This window comes from Aplysia californica, unplaced genomic scaffold (assembly GCF_000002075.1).
Source record: "Aplysia californica isolate F4 #8 unplaced genomic scaffold, AplCal3.0 scaffold00747, whole genome shotgun sequence".
NCBI lineage: Eukaryota > Metazoa > Mollusca > Gastropoda > Aplysiida > Aplysiidae > Aplysia > Aplysia californica.
This window is the reverse complement of record NW_004798017.1, coordinates 130,033-146,479: the sequence shown is the minus strand read 5'-3', so window position 1 is coordinate 146,479 and position 16,447 is coordinate 130,033. Positions and strand designations below refer to the sequence as shown.

The 16,447-nt window shown below is 41.3% G+C and overlaps 1 protein-coding gene across 1 annotated transcript in view; it reads right to left on the bottom strand.

The window, feature by feature from the left end:
• LOC101848692 (phosphatidylinositol 4,5-bisphosphate 3-kinase catalytic subunit beta isoform) overlaps window positions 1–16,364 on the bottom strand; it is a gene marked incomplete in the record, with an annotated part of 37,745 nt that extends 21,381 nt beyond the window's left edge. Inside the window, 9 exon segments of the mRNA XM_013088456.2 lie at window positions 2,218–2,372; window positions 3,486–3,555; window positions 4,088–4,264; window positions 5,040–5,168; window positions 7,493–7,593; window positions 8,445–8,577; window positions 9,338–9,433; window positions 10,280–10,461; window positions 15,985–16,364. Coding sequence (XP_012943910.1) covers window positions 2,218–2,372; window positions 3,486–3,555; window positions 4,088–4,264; window positions 5,040–5,168; window positions 7,493–7,593; window positions 8,445–8,577; window positions 9,338–9,433; window positions 10,280–10,453 — 1,035 coding nt within the window.
• Between the last annotated feature and the right edge of the window lie 83 nt (window positions 16,365–16,447).

Below are 16,447 nucleotides of genomic sequence, written 5' to 3'. Positions count from 1 at the left end.
TCAAAATAGTAATATATGTAAAATACATACACATCCATGTACAACTTATCCTGTGGTGTCAAAATAGTACTGTGTACAATATATGAACATCCATGTACAACTTATCCTGTGGTGTCAAAATAGTAATATATGTAAAATACATACACATCCATGTACAACTTATCCTGTGGTGTCAAAATAGTACTGTGTACAATATATGAACATCCATGTACAACTTATCCTGTGGTGTCAAAATAGTAATATATGTAAAATACATACACATCCATGTACAACTTGTCCTGTGGTGTCAAAATAGTACTGTGTACAATGTACAATACATGAACATCTATGTACAACTTATCCTGTGGTGTAAAAAAGTACCGTTTACAATACATGAACACCCATCTACAACTTAACCTGTAGCGTCAAAGTAATACAGTGTACAGTACAATACATAAACACCCACATAAAACTTTACCTGTCGTGTCAAAATAGTAACGTGTACAATACCGTTACATAAACACCCAAATAAAATTTTACTTGTGGTGTCAAAATAGTACAGAGTATAATACAAGAACACCCACATAAAACTTAACCTGAAGTGTCAAAATAGTACCGTTTACAATACGTGAACACCCAAGTACAACTTTACCTGTAGTGTCAAAATAGTACACCTGAAGTGTCAAAATGGTACCATTTTACAGTTGGCTCATAAGCCAAACAACTTAACAGTAGTGTCAAAACATTACCGTGTGCTGTAAATACATAAGTCAAACAAACTTGACCTGTTGTGTCAAAACAGTCAGAAAAGTCAAGAATGTTAATTAAAAGTCTACCAACTACAGTAACATAGTGGAAGTTACAAACAATGTTACCAGTCACGGTAAGTAGGTAGAGGAGACAAAAGGACAAACGTAGTCTCTCACACCATTTGAGCACTTATGGGGTTTTTTAGTTTAGTTTTAGTAACAGTTTTACGGCACTTGCAACACAATAAGGTCATATAAGTGCCGAAGATCAGAGGTATTACAAGAGAGTAACAAACACAAAAGAGAAGGAGGCGAGAAAAGGACGACAGATGTTTGATATGAAAGAAGGAGAAAACCACACCAGAGCACCTGCCAACCACCCACACAGATGGTTTAGTTAGTTTAGTTTTAGTAGAGGTTTTACGGCGCTCGCAACTGCATAAGGTCATATGAGCGACAGAAGATTAGAGGTGTTACAAGAGAGTAACAAACATAAAAAAGAAGAAGGGGAGATAAGGACGATAGACGTTTGATAGGAAAGAAGAAGCAAACCACACCAGAGCACCCGCCAACCACCCACACCGATGGTTTTTACACAAGTGTTGGTACATGTATAGTAAGACATAAACATAGGTGTTGATACGTATAACACAGAACATATCTTGTCTATAACAACAACAACAATTTTCAAAGCCATAGACACCAATATACACACATATAAACACAAACACACACACACACACCACACAGACAGACACACATGCACACACACACACAGACACACATAAACACACACACATTCACATACATACTCACAGACACACACACCACACAGACAGACACACGTATACCACACACACACCAAACAGACAGACACACGTGCACACACACCACACACAAGACACATATACACAAACATAAGTACACACACACACATACACCATACACACACCACACACACACATACACACACACTCTTACACACACACATACACACAGAGGGGTCACCTTGGTGCCATCCGCCAGCTGTAGCTTGGAGATACCTTGCACCTGTATCTTGTACGGCACCTTGATGTTCCACACACACACACAACACACACACACACACACACCCTGACACACAGAAACACCCTGACACACACACGCACACACACACACACACACACACACACAGAGGGGTCACCTTGGTGCCATCCGCCAGCTGTAGCTTTGAGATACCCTGCACCTGTATCTTGTACGGCACCTTGATGTTCCACACACACACACAACACACACCCTGACACACATACACACACACTCTTACACACACACATACACACAGAGGGGTCACCTTGGTGCCATCCGGCAGCTGTAGCTTAAAGATACCCTGCACCTGTATCTTGTACGGCACCTTAATGTTCCACACACACACACAACACACACACACACACACACACCCTGACACACAGACACACCCTGACACACACACACACACACACAGAGGGGTCACCTTGGTGCCATCCGCCAGCTGTAGCTTTGAGATACCCTGCACCTGTATCTTGTACGGCACCTTGATGTTCCACACGATGATGTCATTGCTTTTCACAGAGTCCTGGTGGAGGATGGGGCTGGGGGTGGGGCGGTATGGCACAGGGGGCGTGGCCTCTGCCAGGTGACAACAGAACATTCCGTCATAAAATCCAGACAGACACAAAGTATTTTTGTTTTGTTTTAGTAGAGGTTTAACGGCGTTCGCAACTGCATAAGGTCATATAAGCGCCAGAAGATTAGAGGTGTTACAAGGGAGTAACAAACATAAAAAAAGAAGGGGAGATAAAGAGGATAGATCTTTGATAGGAAAGAAGGAGCAAACCACACCAGAACACCCACCAACCACCCACGAAAATTCCGTCATAAAATTCCGACAGACACAAAGTGTATGATCATGTTAAGATAATGAGATGCCTCAAAGAAAACTGGATGAACGCATGGGCCATAGATGACATGAAGGATGATGTATGGCCATATGAAGAAAGCACTGGTCAAAGATCCAATCAATGAATTGAGGAGGGGAGAACAATCCATAATCTTCCAACTTACAACAGAACATGTGTCCTTCAATCAACATCTCAACCGAATTGGAGTAAAGCAGTCTGCAGCCTGCTCACTATGTGACTACCCCTCAGAGACAGTGGAACATCATCCGTTCTTCTGTAGAAAACTAACCGATCTGAGGGGATGTTTTCTTCCCAAGCTACCACCCCACACATCTAACTTTGAACGGGTTAATGTGAGTGCTCCCCCACCTGTGCCCCCTGTAACACAACAACATCATCCACCGATCGACCCGCGCAAAGTGGAAAAGAGAGGCGAAACCCAAACTGCCGTTTGCCCAGCCGCCGTCATACCAGCTTGAGGCCTCGCTCAGATGGCAGGACCGCCGGCTTCTCTCCCAAATGAGAACTGGTGGAAAATCGCCCAAGCTGAGATCATATCTCCACAAAATTGCGCCAGCAGACAACCCAGATCCGTCCTGTCGAGCCTGCAAGGAGGAGGACGAAACTATGGACCATGTGTTCCTGAGATGTCCCGCCAGCTATCGTGCTAGAACCTGTCTGCTGGGACATTTCAGTAACCCACTTTCAGCACTTTTTAAGGACCCCCGGGCGAGTGTTGAGTTCCTGCGTGCTGTCGGCATCGCTGACCGTTTATGAAGCCACAGCGCCAGAAGAGAGAGAGAGAGAGAGAGAACACAGTAGTTAACATGCCCGCACTGACCTGGCAAAGTGTCCTTGCGAACCATCCAGAACTGAGGGGCCGTGTTCTTTACCAGGCACTGGTACACATACTGGGGAAAATGCAAACAAACAAATACACACACTGGTACACATACTGGGGAAAATGCAAACAAACAAATACACACACTGGTACACATACTGGGGAAAATGCAAACAAACAAATACACACACTGGTACACATACTGGGGAAAATGCAAACAAACAAATACACACACTGGTACACATACTGGGGAAAATGCAAACAAACAAATACACACACTGGTACACATACTGGGGAAAATGCAAACAAACAAATACACACACTGGTACACAAACTGGTTCATATACTGGGGGATACAAACAGACAAATAACACACTAGCTGACACACACACACACACACACACACACATATATATATATAGATATATACATATACATATATATAGATATTTATATAGATATATCTGTTGTCAAGAAGTTCACAAAGTGAACTGTTTTGTGAACTCTGACCTAACCTTGAACTAAATCAGCAATTAATTGTATTCCCCCCCTCCCCCCCTCCAACACACACACACAATTCATACAATGAACCTAACCCTTACCTTGAACTGAATCAGCGAGTGTTCTCCGTACAAATATTCCTCTTGCCCAATGACCTTGAGAATATAAAGCTTGGAGTCCTCGAGCGGCGTTCCGAGCGTGGTCCTTTTCTTGTTCAGAGCCATCTTGACCGCATCCTCCGGTGTGCCATTGTGGCTGACCCGCAGTTTGTAGCACATCTAGACAGAGAAAAAAACACACAACTGTAGCACGTCTAGACACAGAGAAATATACACACAACTGTAGCACATCTAGACACAGAGAAATATACACACAACTGTAGCACAACTAGACACAGGGTGAAGAAAAAACACACAACTGTAGCACATCTAGACACAGAGAAATATACACACAACTGTAGCACATCTAGACACAGAGAAATATAATACAACTGTAGCACATCTAGACGCAGAGAAATATACACACAACTGTAGCACATCTGGACACACAGTGGAGAAATATACATACAACTGTAGCATAGTCTAGACACAGGGTAGCGAAATATACACAGAGTGGAGAAATATACACAGAGTGGAGAAAGATACATACAACTGTAACACATCTACACACATGTGGGGAAATATACACACAAATGTAGCATATCTAGACACGTTGGGGAAATATACGTATAACAGTAGCTCATCTACACAAGTGTGAGGAAATATACGTACAACTCTAGCATATATCTAGACACGGGGAGGAGAAATATACATAGTACATTTTTATGCAAATAACCGCACTGCCCATTACACACACACACACACACACATACACACACACACATACACACACACAAACACACTGTCAAATTCACACAAACAGTAACACTGACAAAACACACAAACAGTTCCACTGACAAAACACACAAACAGTCCCACTGTGACAAAACACACAAACAGTACAAAACACACAAACAGTCCCACTGTGACAATACACACAAACAGTCCCACTGACCTTGGCCTCTCCAAAGCCGATGTCCACAACGATGGCTCCGTTAACGATGCGACTCTCTACTTGTGACGGTATAAAGTCGTGACTACGTAACCTCACCGGATACTTCCACTGGAACTTTTCCATGGGGCTCTGTACAGGAACAAAGTCATAAATAATAGAAAGTTTTCCATCTATCTATGTCGAAGAATAAAGTAGTAAAAGTTTTCCATTTATGTATGCCAAGGAATAAAGTATTAAAAGTTTTCCATCGACGTAGGTCGAGGAAAAAATCAATAAACAACTGAAAGTTTTCCATCTATGTATGTTGAGGAATAAAGTTATAAATAACAGAAAAGTTTTCCATCTATGTATGTTGAGGAACAAAGTAATAAATAAATGAAAGTTTTGTTCATTTGTCTGTGAAAGAATAGAGTAAATAAATAATACATTCCAATTTACTGATTACCCAGCGGAAATTTGGTTAACCTGCCTTCCTATCTGACCACTCACTTACCTACCGACCTGCCTACCCACCAACCTACCTACCTAACCACCCACCCACCCAGCTATCTACCTACCGACTCATCCACCCTCCCATTTACCTAATACACACATATACACCTGCATTCACACAAACAAACAAACAAACATACACACACAGAAAGTTGACATTATAAGCTCTGCCATACAGCGGTTCCTTTCCGTTCCTGATTATCCTCTGCCACATAGATCTGCTTTAGTGGGGGGGTTTTCTATGTTCTCTACTTGTTCTTCTTTGATTACTCTAAAGCACAGAAGAAGTTGCACAGAGGTGTCCACTTAACAGCAACCCCTTGGTGAAGTAGGCCTTGGTCGCTCTAAGGCGGAGGTTGCTCTTAACTGGAATTTCTAAGGGGGAGGGGTGTATGTGTGTGAGTACGCATGTGAGTATATGTGCGTTTATGTGCAAATGTGTGTATGAAGATATCTTTGAGTATGCATGTTTTATCAAAGAATCTATTAGTGTGTTACTGTGCTCTTTCAGTTTAGTTTTAGTAAGTGTTTTACGGCACTTGCAACACTCTTTTTTTTAATAGTAGAGGGTTTTACGGCGCTCGCAACTGCATAAGGTCATATGAGCACCAAGGGGTGGGTGTCAACAGAGAAGTCTTTACAGAGAATCAGACTTAAACTGCTCACCTCTCTAGCTTCAACAGCACAAAGTCTGTCTGCTTCGACTATCAAGGCACCCTGGCAAAAGCAGGTCACAAGAGAGTGACAAACATACAAAAGAAGTAGAGGAAAATGACAATAGTAAGGATCAGGAAAGAAAAAGCAGCAGTTCCCTGTTGTAGATCAGGCACAGTTATGAGCGTGACATGAGTCAGCCCATTTACAATTCTACTATGCTTGAACGAGAAATGTCCCCCATTTGGAAATGGCCTGAAGACACTACAGTCAATGGCACTGCCCTGCGGGGTATGCAACACTCTGAGCTCTTTAACTTCCAAAAAAAACAACTGACAAGCATCTAGTTGTACCAACCAGATATACGACAGGACCACCTAAGGACAGAGGTGAGCTAGGGTTTAACACAAAGCGCTTCTCTCACAGTTTAAATTCTTTATCCAAATATTTTCCTTTGTTCTACTGCTGAATCGAAAGTTTAAATTTAACAACTGAAAAACGAAGCAAAACTTTCCAGATGGCCACTCTCTCTCTCTTGCCCTTTTTAACTCCCAGTGGAGCACAGGCCATCAACAACATTACTCCAGCGAAGCCTGTCCTGAGCATCCTTTTCTATCTGTTTCCATGATGTCCCCGCCATTCTACACTCCCTATTCTCTCCTCTCCTCGGTGATGAAGGTCCTCCATCTTCCAGAACTGGCGGTCGTGTTGTTTTTGCTGTTGATGTTTTTGTAGCTGCTTTTGTTTTATGGGAAAGGGCTGCTAACCCTTTGCCCAACCGACCTTAGTCGCCTTGTACGACATGCGCGGTACGGATACAGTGGTCCTATTCTTTGCTCCCCTGTCTCTTGGTCAGGGCCCCGAGAACCACACGGGTGGGATGGCCACAGGCTACACTAAAATTTTGAGAGGTTTTCAGAATCGTTCGAATGCACGTCATCAAAAAGACATGTTGCAATGACAGACAACAGCACAGATTTATACCCTCAACCAAAACACACAAACTTCTGACAACCAGGTCTATTTTCTCCAGTCCCAAATCTTTGCCTACAGTTTTTTAGTTTTAGTAAGAGTTTTACAGCACTTGCAACACAATAAGGTCATAATAATATACAAGCCAAAGAATAGAGGTGTGACAAGAGAGTAAAAAACATAAAAAAGAGGTAGGAGAGATCAGGACAACAGATGTTTGATAGGAACGAAGAACCAAATCACAAAAGAGCACCCCGCAACCACCAACCCAAATCTCTTTCAAAAAACCTTTGCTCTGATCAGCTTGGCCTCTGAGCGACTACATGGCTACCCACCTTTGCTCGCCTCAATATGGTGATTTCTCTTGCCATCTCCGACATTTTCTGCTTGAAGTGGTTTATCTCGGCTGTTTGAAATGATTCTTGCTTCTGAATACCTGGTAAAGGAAAGCAAAAAGGTGCAGCATTCTAAGACATAATATCTTGAGAGGTGCAGCGTTCTAAGACAAATCTTGAGACCAGAGTCAGCCTCAACTATCACATAAAATACAACATACTTTAACATACTACAACATACTATAATCACTACAACATACTACAATGCACTACAGGGAAAACCCCGACTATTGGCTTGTAGGGAGGCAGGACGTACAATGATATAGTTTATTCACTTTCGTCTGAGCATGTCAAAAAAATTCTAACGGATTTATTAATTTGCCAGTGCACACATAACTTTGCATGGTACTTCAGTAGGCGAGCGACCAAACCAAAATACGAGTATTTAAAAAAAAAAAATCTTCATCCAGTAATAAAAACGTTTCTTTATTTGGGCTCATTGGAAGATCACTGCAAACTTTGAGAAAGCGATAAAGATTCCAGAACAATCCAAAAATAGACCTTCAGTGGAGACCCAAATTCTGGCCCCAGAGGCATACATGATTGGCAATGCTAACTTTATTCGACTAATGCCCCAAGAAAATCTGAATATTTCATGCGGTAACACAATCTCAAACAAGTCTTAGCATTTCTCTACCCTAGAATTGCACAGTTCTCTCAGCTCAGTTCCTAGTTTTGAGAAATGTGAAGTAAAAAACTTATAGTTTTACAGCATGTCATGCTTATGCGAATGCAATTCTTTGAATATCTCTATAATAACCCAGGATAATCTCAAGATTTTGATAGAGCAGATAAAACATTTGGTTTCTGATTTCATGGTCTTAGTAATTCAAAACGGTAAAAAACGTCAGACAGAATTTTGTCATTCTAAGGTAGCAATTTGAGGACTTACCACGACCGATCAAGTGGTCAATTTTTTTGTCCAGAGTCTTGGAGCGGTCATCTTCTTTGTTCTCCACGAGCTGAAACATTGCCAGGAAGGGCTGCAACTCCTCCAGGTTCTGACTCTCGTCCATCACTTCCTCCTGAAAAAATACATCATACAGAACCTATCTATAATAGTTCACACTCACACCGTAAGCCCTCTCCCCCTTACCTCCGACCATCACGTCTTCCTGTAAAACATGTCATATAGAACCTATATATATTCGACATTCACACGGTAAACACTTTTAAGTTCTTCCACAAATTTACATACATATTTGCTCTCAGATTTCTGAAGTTCCTTTTTAATAAAAAGTTCTTACTGCTTTGAGAGACTATTGTTACCCCCCCCCTCCCCCCCCCCCCCAAATATCATAAAATAAAAACTAACCTTTCAATCGTTTAAAGAACACATAATTTATAAACAGACACTTTAATACATCATCATCATCATTGCCTTTCTCACCCTGGGTCAGGATATAGGCCACGAACAAACACTCTCCACCTTTCCCTATCCTGGGCTTGTCGTTTGATTTCCTGCTGATGCAGAAGCTCCTCCATCTCCCAAGATGGAAAAATTATAAGGCATGTTTGTTCGTGTTTCTATAACTTTCCTTTTTTACTGGGTCGGGTAGTTGGCCCTCCGCAAACTGTCACTTTTCAGGTGGCCAGACCTATGCACTTTTAGTCGCCTCTTACGACACACAGTATCACGGCAGGTGTATTCTTTACTCCCCCATAGTAAAACTATGAGCCCCCCCACCTGCAGGGGCGACTTTAATACATACTTTGAGACTAAAGATCAACAAACAAGAGAAAGAAAATTTACTGTTATCTATCAAAATGAAAATGAAGATTTACCCTTTCCCCCATTCGGTTGATGAAGAAAAAGTTGTAAGAGTTTTCTGCCCGTAAGTTGTCGGCCAGAGGGTAGTTGTGGACTTCCCTCCAAATGATCTGGGAATAAAAAAAAGAAAGTGGAAAGAATAAAAGCTTTTAAAGTACAGAAAAGAAAACAACTTTCCGTCAAGATCAAACCACAATACAACAATAAGTTCACATCAAAGAAACTTCATTAAAAATCTTATCAAATTTATAATGCATCAAGAATATCATCAAAAATTACATAACAACTTCATCGAACATATTGTATACACAAATTACCAAATATCAATATAAGATAAGATAACATAGTACTTTATTATCCCAGAGGGAAATTTTCCTTGGCTGTACAGAACCGTAAAAACACATGCAGGTATACATATTTTTAAAAAAAATTATTTTTTTAAAATAATAAAAAAAGTTTTAATAATAATTTTTCAAAAAATATTTTTTTAAAATATGCGGCAGGTTCAAGTGTATTAAAGGTTGCAGGTGTCACAAAGAAAATAAGGGACTCTGTTTCACCCTGCTTTACAAGAAAAAGAAAAAACATTTTACTCATTTTTCTAGTGAAGTGACTATATCTAGCAAGAATGACTAAATGTGCTATCAGTTAAATTACACTGGAATGTTATTTAAAAAGCCAACTTGATCAGATGCTGCCCTGAACCGAGCTCGATGTAAAGTTAATCAAACTGGTAATAGAAGGAAAGCCCAAATCTCTAAACTTTTGAAAGTGATCCTTGTAAAAACCTTGAAAAATTGACAACAATTCTTTACAAAGAACCAAACATAGGACATGATACATGTCCACCAGTTTACTTTTCAGGGCAAATTAGAAGCCCTGACATGTGTGTTACACAAAACAAACATTTTGAGGCAGCAGGCAAGAAATGAGCGATGAACTGACACCAGACTTACACTCTTGATCTGATCCATGGGAGAGAAGTAGTCCACAGAGAAGGGAAGTAGAATGCCATTTGGGAACAGGAAGTCCACATCGATGTAGTTATTGTCGCGGTCAATCATGTATTCCGTCTTGATACTGGGCAACTGTGGGCTCCCATCCAGGCCCGCCACATCAAAGTACGCCATATTGGTGACTGCGGGGAAAATCATTGGGAAACTAGCAGTGCAATTCACATTAACTGTGGCGTCGGTGGCCTAGTGGTTAGGCTCTCGGACTCGCAACCGTAAGGTCGTGGGTTCGAATCCCGTCAGTGGCCCGACGTTGTGTCCTTGGAAAAGGCACTTTACACGAATTTTCCACACTTCACCCAGGTGGGAATGGGTACCCGGCTATAGACAGTGAAAGATCTTGTAAGTTTGTTAGTGTTTGAGCGCTTAATCAGCTGCTTGCACTGTATGCTTCCCGGGAAGCTGAGAATGTTTCGGAGTGTTCTATGGTCTGCTGGGGTAATAATATAGTGTAAAGCGCATAGAGCCTGCTGTTGAAAGGGGATATGCGCTATACAAATGCTATCTATTATTATTATTATTATTAACTGATGAGAAAGAATAATAATAATAATAATGATGAGGATAACAATAACGATAACAATAGATAAAGAGTAAATTTATATATATATATATATTTAACTTTTTCACCACACAATTACTACCCAAGCAGTCCTAATCATTTTATATCACAGCTTAATGAAACAACACTAGCAAATAGACAAGATCTTTCATTGACTATGGCTGGGTAGCCTACTTGTCTATACCTGGGTGAAGTGAGGAGAACTCTATATTGAAGTGCCTTTCCCAAGGGCACTTTGTTGGCTCCAGTTGAGCCTCAAAGCACCGAATTGGCAAACTAATTGTCCTAATGATTACGGGTGGTGTAGTTTAACAACGCCACCAGAAGCACTGGGGAACCTTCAAGTTGTATACACAGGACTTAGTCTATGTAATAAAGTATTATAATACATAAATAGAATATAAGGTTCATTTACCCCTCAAACTTCATTAAAACTTCAAAATCAAATATATACGCATGCACTCTTCATTCATCTTCTCCATTCGGACTCGAGTCCGAACAGCCACTGGAGGCTATTCGGACTCAAATTCAAGGGTGCGTGCGCAATCACCGGTTGTATCGTAAGCGAGGTCTAGACTCGAGTCCAGATAGCCTCCTGTTGCTATTCGGACTTTAAACTACTAGTAGGCTATTACACTGCGTTTCACGACTACAAAGGGATCAAAACATAAAATTCATAATCAGTCCTTATAAGACAGCCCCCCCCTCCGCCCCTCTTTCTCTCTTACTTTTCCTCTCTCTCTCTTTCTCTTACTTTTTCTCTCTTCATCTTACTTCCCCACGCCTGCCTCACCACCTTCACCCCCTTTTTTTTTTGTGTGCATAAGATCTATATTCCCTCCCATACCATTGCCCTGCCCTACTATTATATTATCCTTTGTAAAGAAAAGACCACAGTTCGCGCTGGGTCACCACGGTCGACGTCCATTTGTCTAGCATCTGCGTTTGTTGCGGCCGCGACCTGCAAATCGCCGCCGCGATTTTTGGCATTTTTTGGTCTACGAATCGGGGCCGTGATTTTTGCATTAAAAAAAAAAATCAAAAACAAAAACAAAACCACTATGAAACCTTTATTTTTCACATTTTTAAACTCTGTGCGGCTACAAATGATATTCTGGATTCTGCATAAGAAATTGTGGTGCCTTAGATTAAGTTATCTATATCAACATACTGCTATATATAGTCTACATCATCATAGAGATTGAAAGCTTGAAAATTAATGGCAACTTTTTTTGCAACTTTTGCCATTTTTGTGGCAACTTAAAAAAAAAAAAATGGCAACAAACGCAGATGCTAGTTGTTGTAAGCTCCTTTGCTAGAACGTAGAAACCAAGGAAGGCTAAGGTCCGAGGTGGATTTGCTTGTCTGCTTCTCATACGGTACACCTAGACCTAGTGATTGCGCACGCGCATTGGAGTTTGAGTCTGAATAGCCATGCAGGGCTATTCGGACTCGAGTTCAGACTAGAGTCCGAACAGCCATGGAATGCTATTCGGACTCAAGTCCGAACAGCCGTGGGAGGCTGTTGGGACTTGAGTCCGCCATTGTCCTTTGCCGTGTTTGGCGTAGTAGGCTACTGGCTACACACTCTCATTATGACATACTACAGTCAAACCTGTGTAAGACGGCCACTCATTGTCAAGGAGAAAAGTGGCCGTATAAGACAGGTGGTCGACTTAGGCAGGACTGATCAAGATGAAGAAAACAAACCATTCCCATCTGAAGTCCCAATCGAAAGTAACTGCATTGCTGTTGTTTTTGTTGTTGGTTCGTATTTCCTTTGTTATTTTTATTTTGTTGCTGATTTCGCGCAAGGGTGACAATAATAAGAAATGTATAAGACGAAGAAGACCGAGTGCCATGTTAAAACAAACACATGAGTCCCCACCACTCGGAGAACGAGCGACGCTTCTGTCGCAAGTGCATGTTGACCTCCATTGTTACTTTGTTACAGACTGGGTAAACAGTGACCACTCATTTCACTTACGATTTGTGTATGAGTTTTGGGCGGGCTTATGAGGGATCACACGCTTACCTCACCTGCAGCTGAAAATTGGTACCTATTGGTCAACAATGGGGGGGGGGCTACGCAACATGATCGGTTGGAGGGACTTATTAGGCGATCATTTGACTACCTTTCTATGTTTGTTTTGCTCTACAAGAGTTTAGTGAGGCCTTTATTAGAGTATGCACACTGTGTTTGGCAACCCTTTGAAAAAAGGACTACGTAGTGAAATCGAACAAGTTCAAAGGCGGGCTACCAAAATGCTGAGTCACCTCAAAGAAAAGCCTTATTCTGAAAGATTGAAAAAACTAAAGCTTCCATCCCTGGAACATCGTAGGTTACGTGGTAATATGATTGAAACGAACAAGTACATCAAAGGCTACTACATGCACCGAAAGACCAGCTTTTACAAAGGCAACAACCACACAACTCCGTGGCAACTCAGAGAAGCTCCAGAAGCAAAGAAGTAGATTGTGTGTAAGGGCAAACTTTTTTGAGAATAGGGTTAATACTATTTGAAACAATCTGCCCGAATCAGTGGTGTCAGCTCCAAACGTGGACACATTTAAGAGACGGCTGGACGAATACTGGAAAGATCTCCCTACTATTTACAACCCCACTTGCCAAAACCGATTTTTTTCTAGCCTGCACGCAATGCATTATAGTCATTCATTACCAGATAGTTGAACAGGCTCTATTTTGAGCCTCAAACAACTAAATTGTCAATGTCAATGTAACAACGACAAGTGATTGGATAATGACGGCTTGCTCACAATGCCAGGGGCCAATGCACAATTTATGTCAAAATGTAATGGAATCACAAAGGTGGCCGTCTAAGACAGGTGTTATTGCTTGGTGTGATTGGGGTTGTGTGTTGAAATAAGGCGGCCGCGGCGGACAGGTGCCCGTTTTACACAGTTAAGTTATATAGAAAAAACGCAAGGGGGGAAATGGAAAGTGGCCGTTTGTACAGGTGGCCGTCAGGGCAGGTTCGACTGTACTTTACTTTAACGAAGTGGCTAGAAAGTACGGCTAGCCTGCCAGTCTAGCCGTACTTAGATCTAGGCTTGGCCCTATCGACTCGAACCTGTTGAGTACACAGGCCTCATTAGATCTAGATCTAGTAGTTATTCAGGTTTAAATAATACAAGTCAGTGACACCTCTTTGGTTTTGTCTGAAATACAAATACTTTAGGCTTTGCAAACAAAAAATTTCATTTACAATTCAGCTATCAAGTACGGCTAGCCTGCCAGTCTAGCCGTACGGCTAGCCTGCCAGTCTAGCCGTACTTATCTTAGGCCCTATTAACATTAGAAAACAGGAGGTTTAGAATACATGCACTGTCATTAAGGCACCTGGTTTCGTCTCAAATACAAATTTATGTACTTTAGGTACTGCAAACTAAAAACGAAGTGGCTAGCCGTAAGTGACTGCCAGTCTAGCCATATTTAGATGTACGTTTGGCCCTATCGACTCGAACCTGTTGAGTATCGACTCGAACCTGTTGAGTACACATATATATATATATATAATGTCTCATTAGATTTAGATCTAGAAGTTAATTTAGGTTTAAATAATGCAAGAAGTCAGTAAGGCACCTTTCGGTTTTGTCTGAAATACAAATACTTTAGGCTTTTCAGGAATAAAGTACGGCTAGTCTGACAGTCTAGCCGTACTTAAAAGTACGGCTAGCCTAGCCGTTACGGCTAGCCTAGCCGTCCTTAAGTACGGCTAGCTAAGAAGTCTAACCGTCCTTAAGTACGGCTAGCTAAGAAGTCTAACCGTACTTAAGTATGGCTAGACTCCCAGTCTAGCTGTACTTACCTTAGGCCCTATAATTAACATTAGAAAACAGGAGGTTTAAAATACATGTATGCACTGTCATTAAGGCACCTGGTTTCGTCTCAGATACATATACTTTAGGTACTGCCAACTCAAAATTTATTTACAATTTAGTAGGCCTTTTTTTATGGTCAGTCTAGCCATCATATTAAGAATAAAGTTCGGCTAGCCCAGAAGTCTAACTAGTAGTAGTAGCCTAGCAGTCTAGCTGTCAGTCATTAAGTACGGCTAGCCTCTTCCAACTTACACAATTCAGTAGGCCTTTTTTATTGTCAGTCTAGCCATCAAATTAAGAATAAGTATGGTTTGCCCAGCTGTCTAGACGTACTTAAGCCAACCAGTCTAGCAGTACTTAAGTACGGCTAGCCTAGCAGTCTAGCCCTCTTTCAGACTTCTAATTTTGTTTTTGTAAATTGTTTTACGGCGCTCGCAAAGTCTGCATAAAAGGTCATGATGAGCGCGCGGGACACACCTAATATTTTCAGTTGGTAGGAAATTCTGAATTTTGCCCGGGTGGCGGCCGAAGCCTACTCTTATCGATTTTAGACCACCAAGGGATCTTTAACGTGCGCAACTTGCACACGGGCCCTCCGAGATTTTTTGCCCGTGTCCGAGAAGGTTAGGTGTAGATCTTTCCTGCCAGAAGATCAGGGGTGTGGCTGAAAGACAGCAGTAAGAAGAAGCGAAGGAGTAGCAGTAGAAAGGCTGCAGAAAGAATCAGGAGCCCAGAGGAAGGGGCAAGGAGGTTAGGGGGTGGGGGCAGAAAGAGGAGACGAAAGCAGATGACAGAACATTGCTAGAGAGCAGGAAATGAGGTGAGAGGAGACAAATTTAGAGAAGAAAATGTTTTGGTCGCTACCCCGATTCTAACCCGGGACCTTTTGAATGAGAGGCCAACACCTTAACCTCTAGGCCATGAGAGCCCCTCAGCCTCATTAGACTAAGTACGGCTAGCCTCTTCCTTACTAAACTTTGAAGTAAAATAGTGAGTACACTTGACTTGTTAGATTCTTTTTATTGTGTAAGAGTTGGGTTAGGGCAAGGCTCAGCCAAGGCGTTATTCCTACCCTAACCACACCCTCACCCTTACCTTATCCCGAATTCAGCAGAATATGTGTGAAAATCTGCAAGATCTTAGATTTGCCTTTATGAATGATAGAATCTAGTCAATACTTCTAAAAGTAAGAGTAAAAGTAAAAGACACTCAGAATGACATTCCCAACAAAGTATTCCCTTACCTCAACTGTCAACTGGAACAAGTTTGTCCCACAACACTTGTCAGATGATTCCCATAAAGTAGAAAGTATAAAGGTTTTGCCTCTAGACAACAAAAGGCGCATAGTCAGAAAGAAAGTTTCCTTGTTTTAACTTCCTCATTTTGGCTGTTGTGTTTACAAGATTGGCTATTTTTACTTTGGGCCTGCTGTTCGTCGAGTGGAATAAAATTCTCGATTGGCTCTCTGACTGCCAATGTGTTTTTTTTTTTCTGTTTTAAACCTTTCCTAGAACTTTATATAATCACTAAAAAAGAATATTGTTAAAAGTATGTTTATGGACGATTTTATAATAGTGTCTAAATTATATTAGATAACGAAAAGCAATTTAAAAAGTTTTCATAATGTCCTAGAACTTCGTATGGTTGCGGTTTGTTTCACTTGTTGGAATGTGTTTTTTTTTTTAGTATTCTTCAGAGTTGTCATG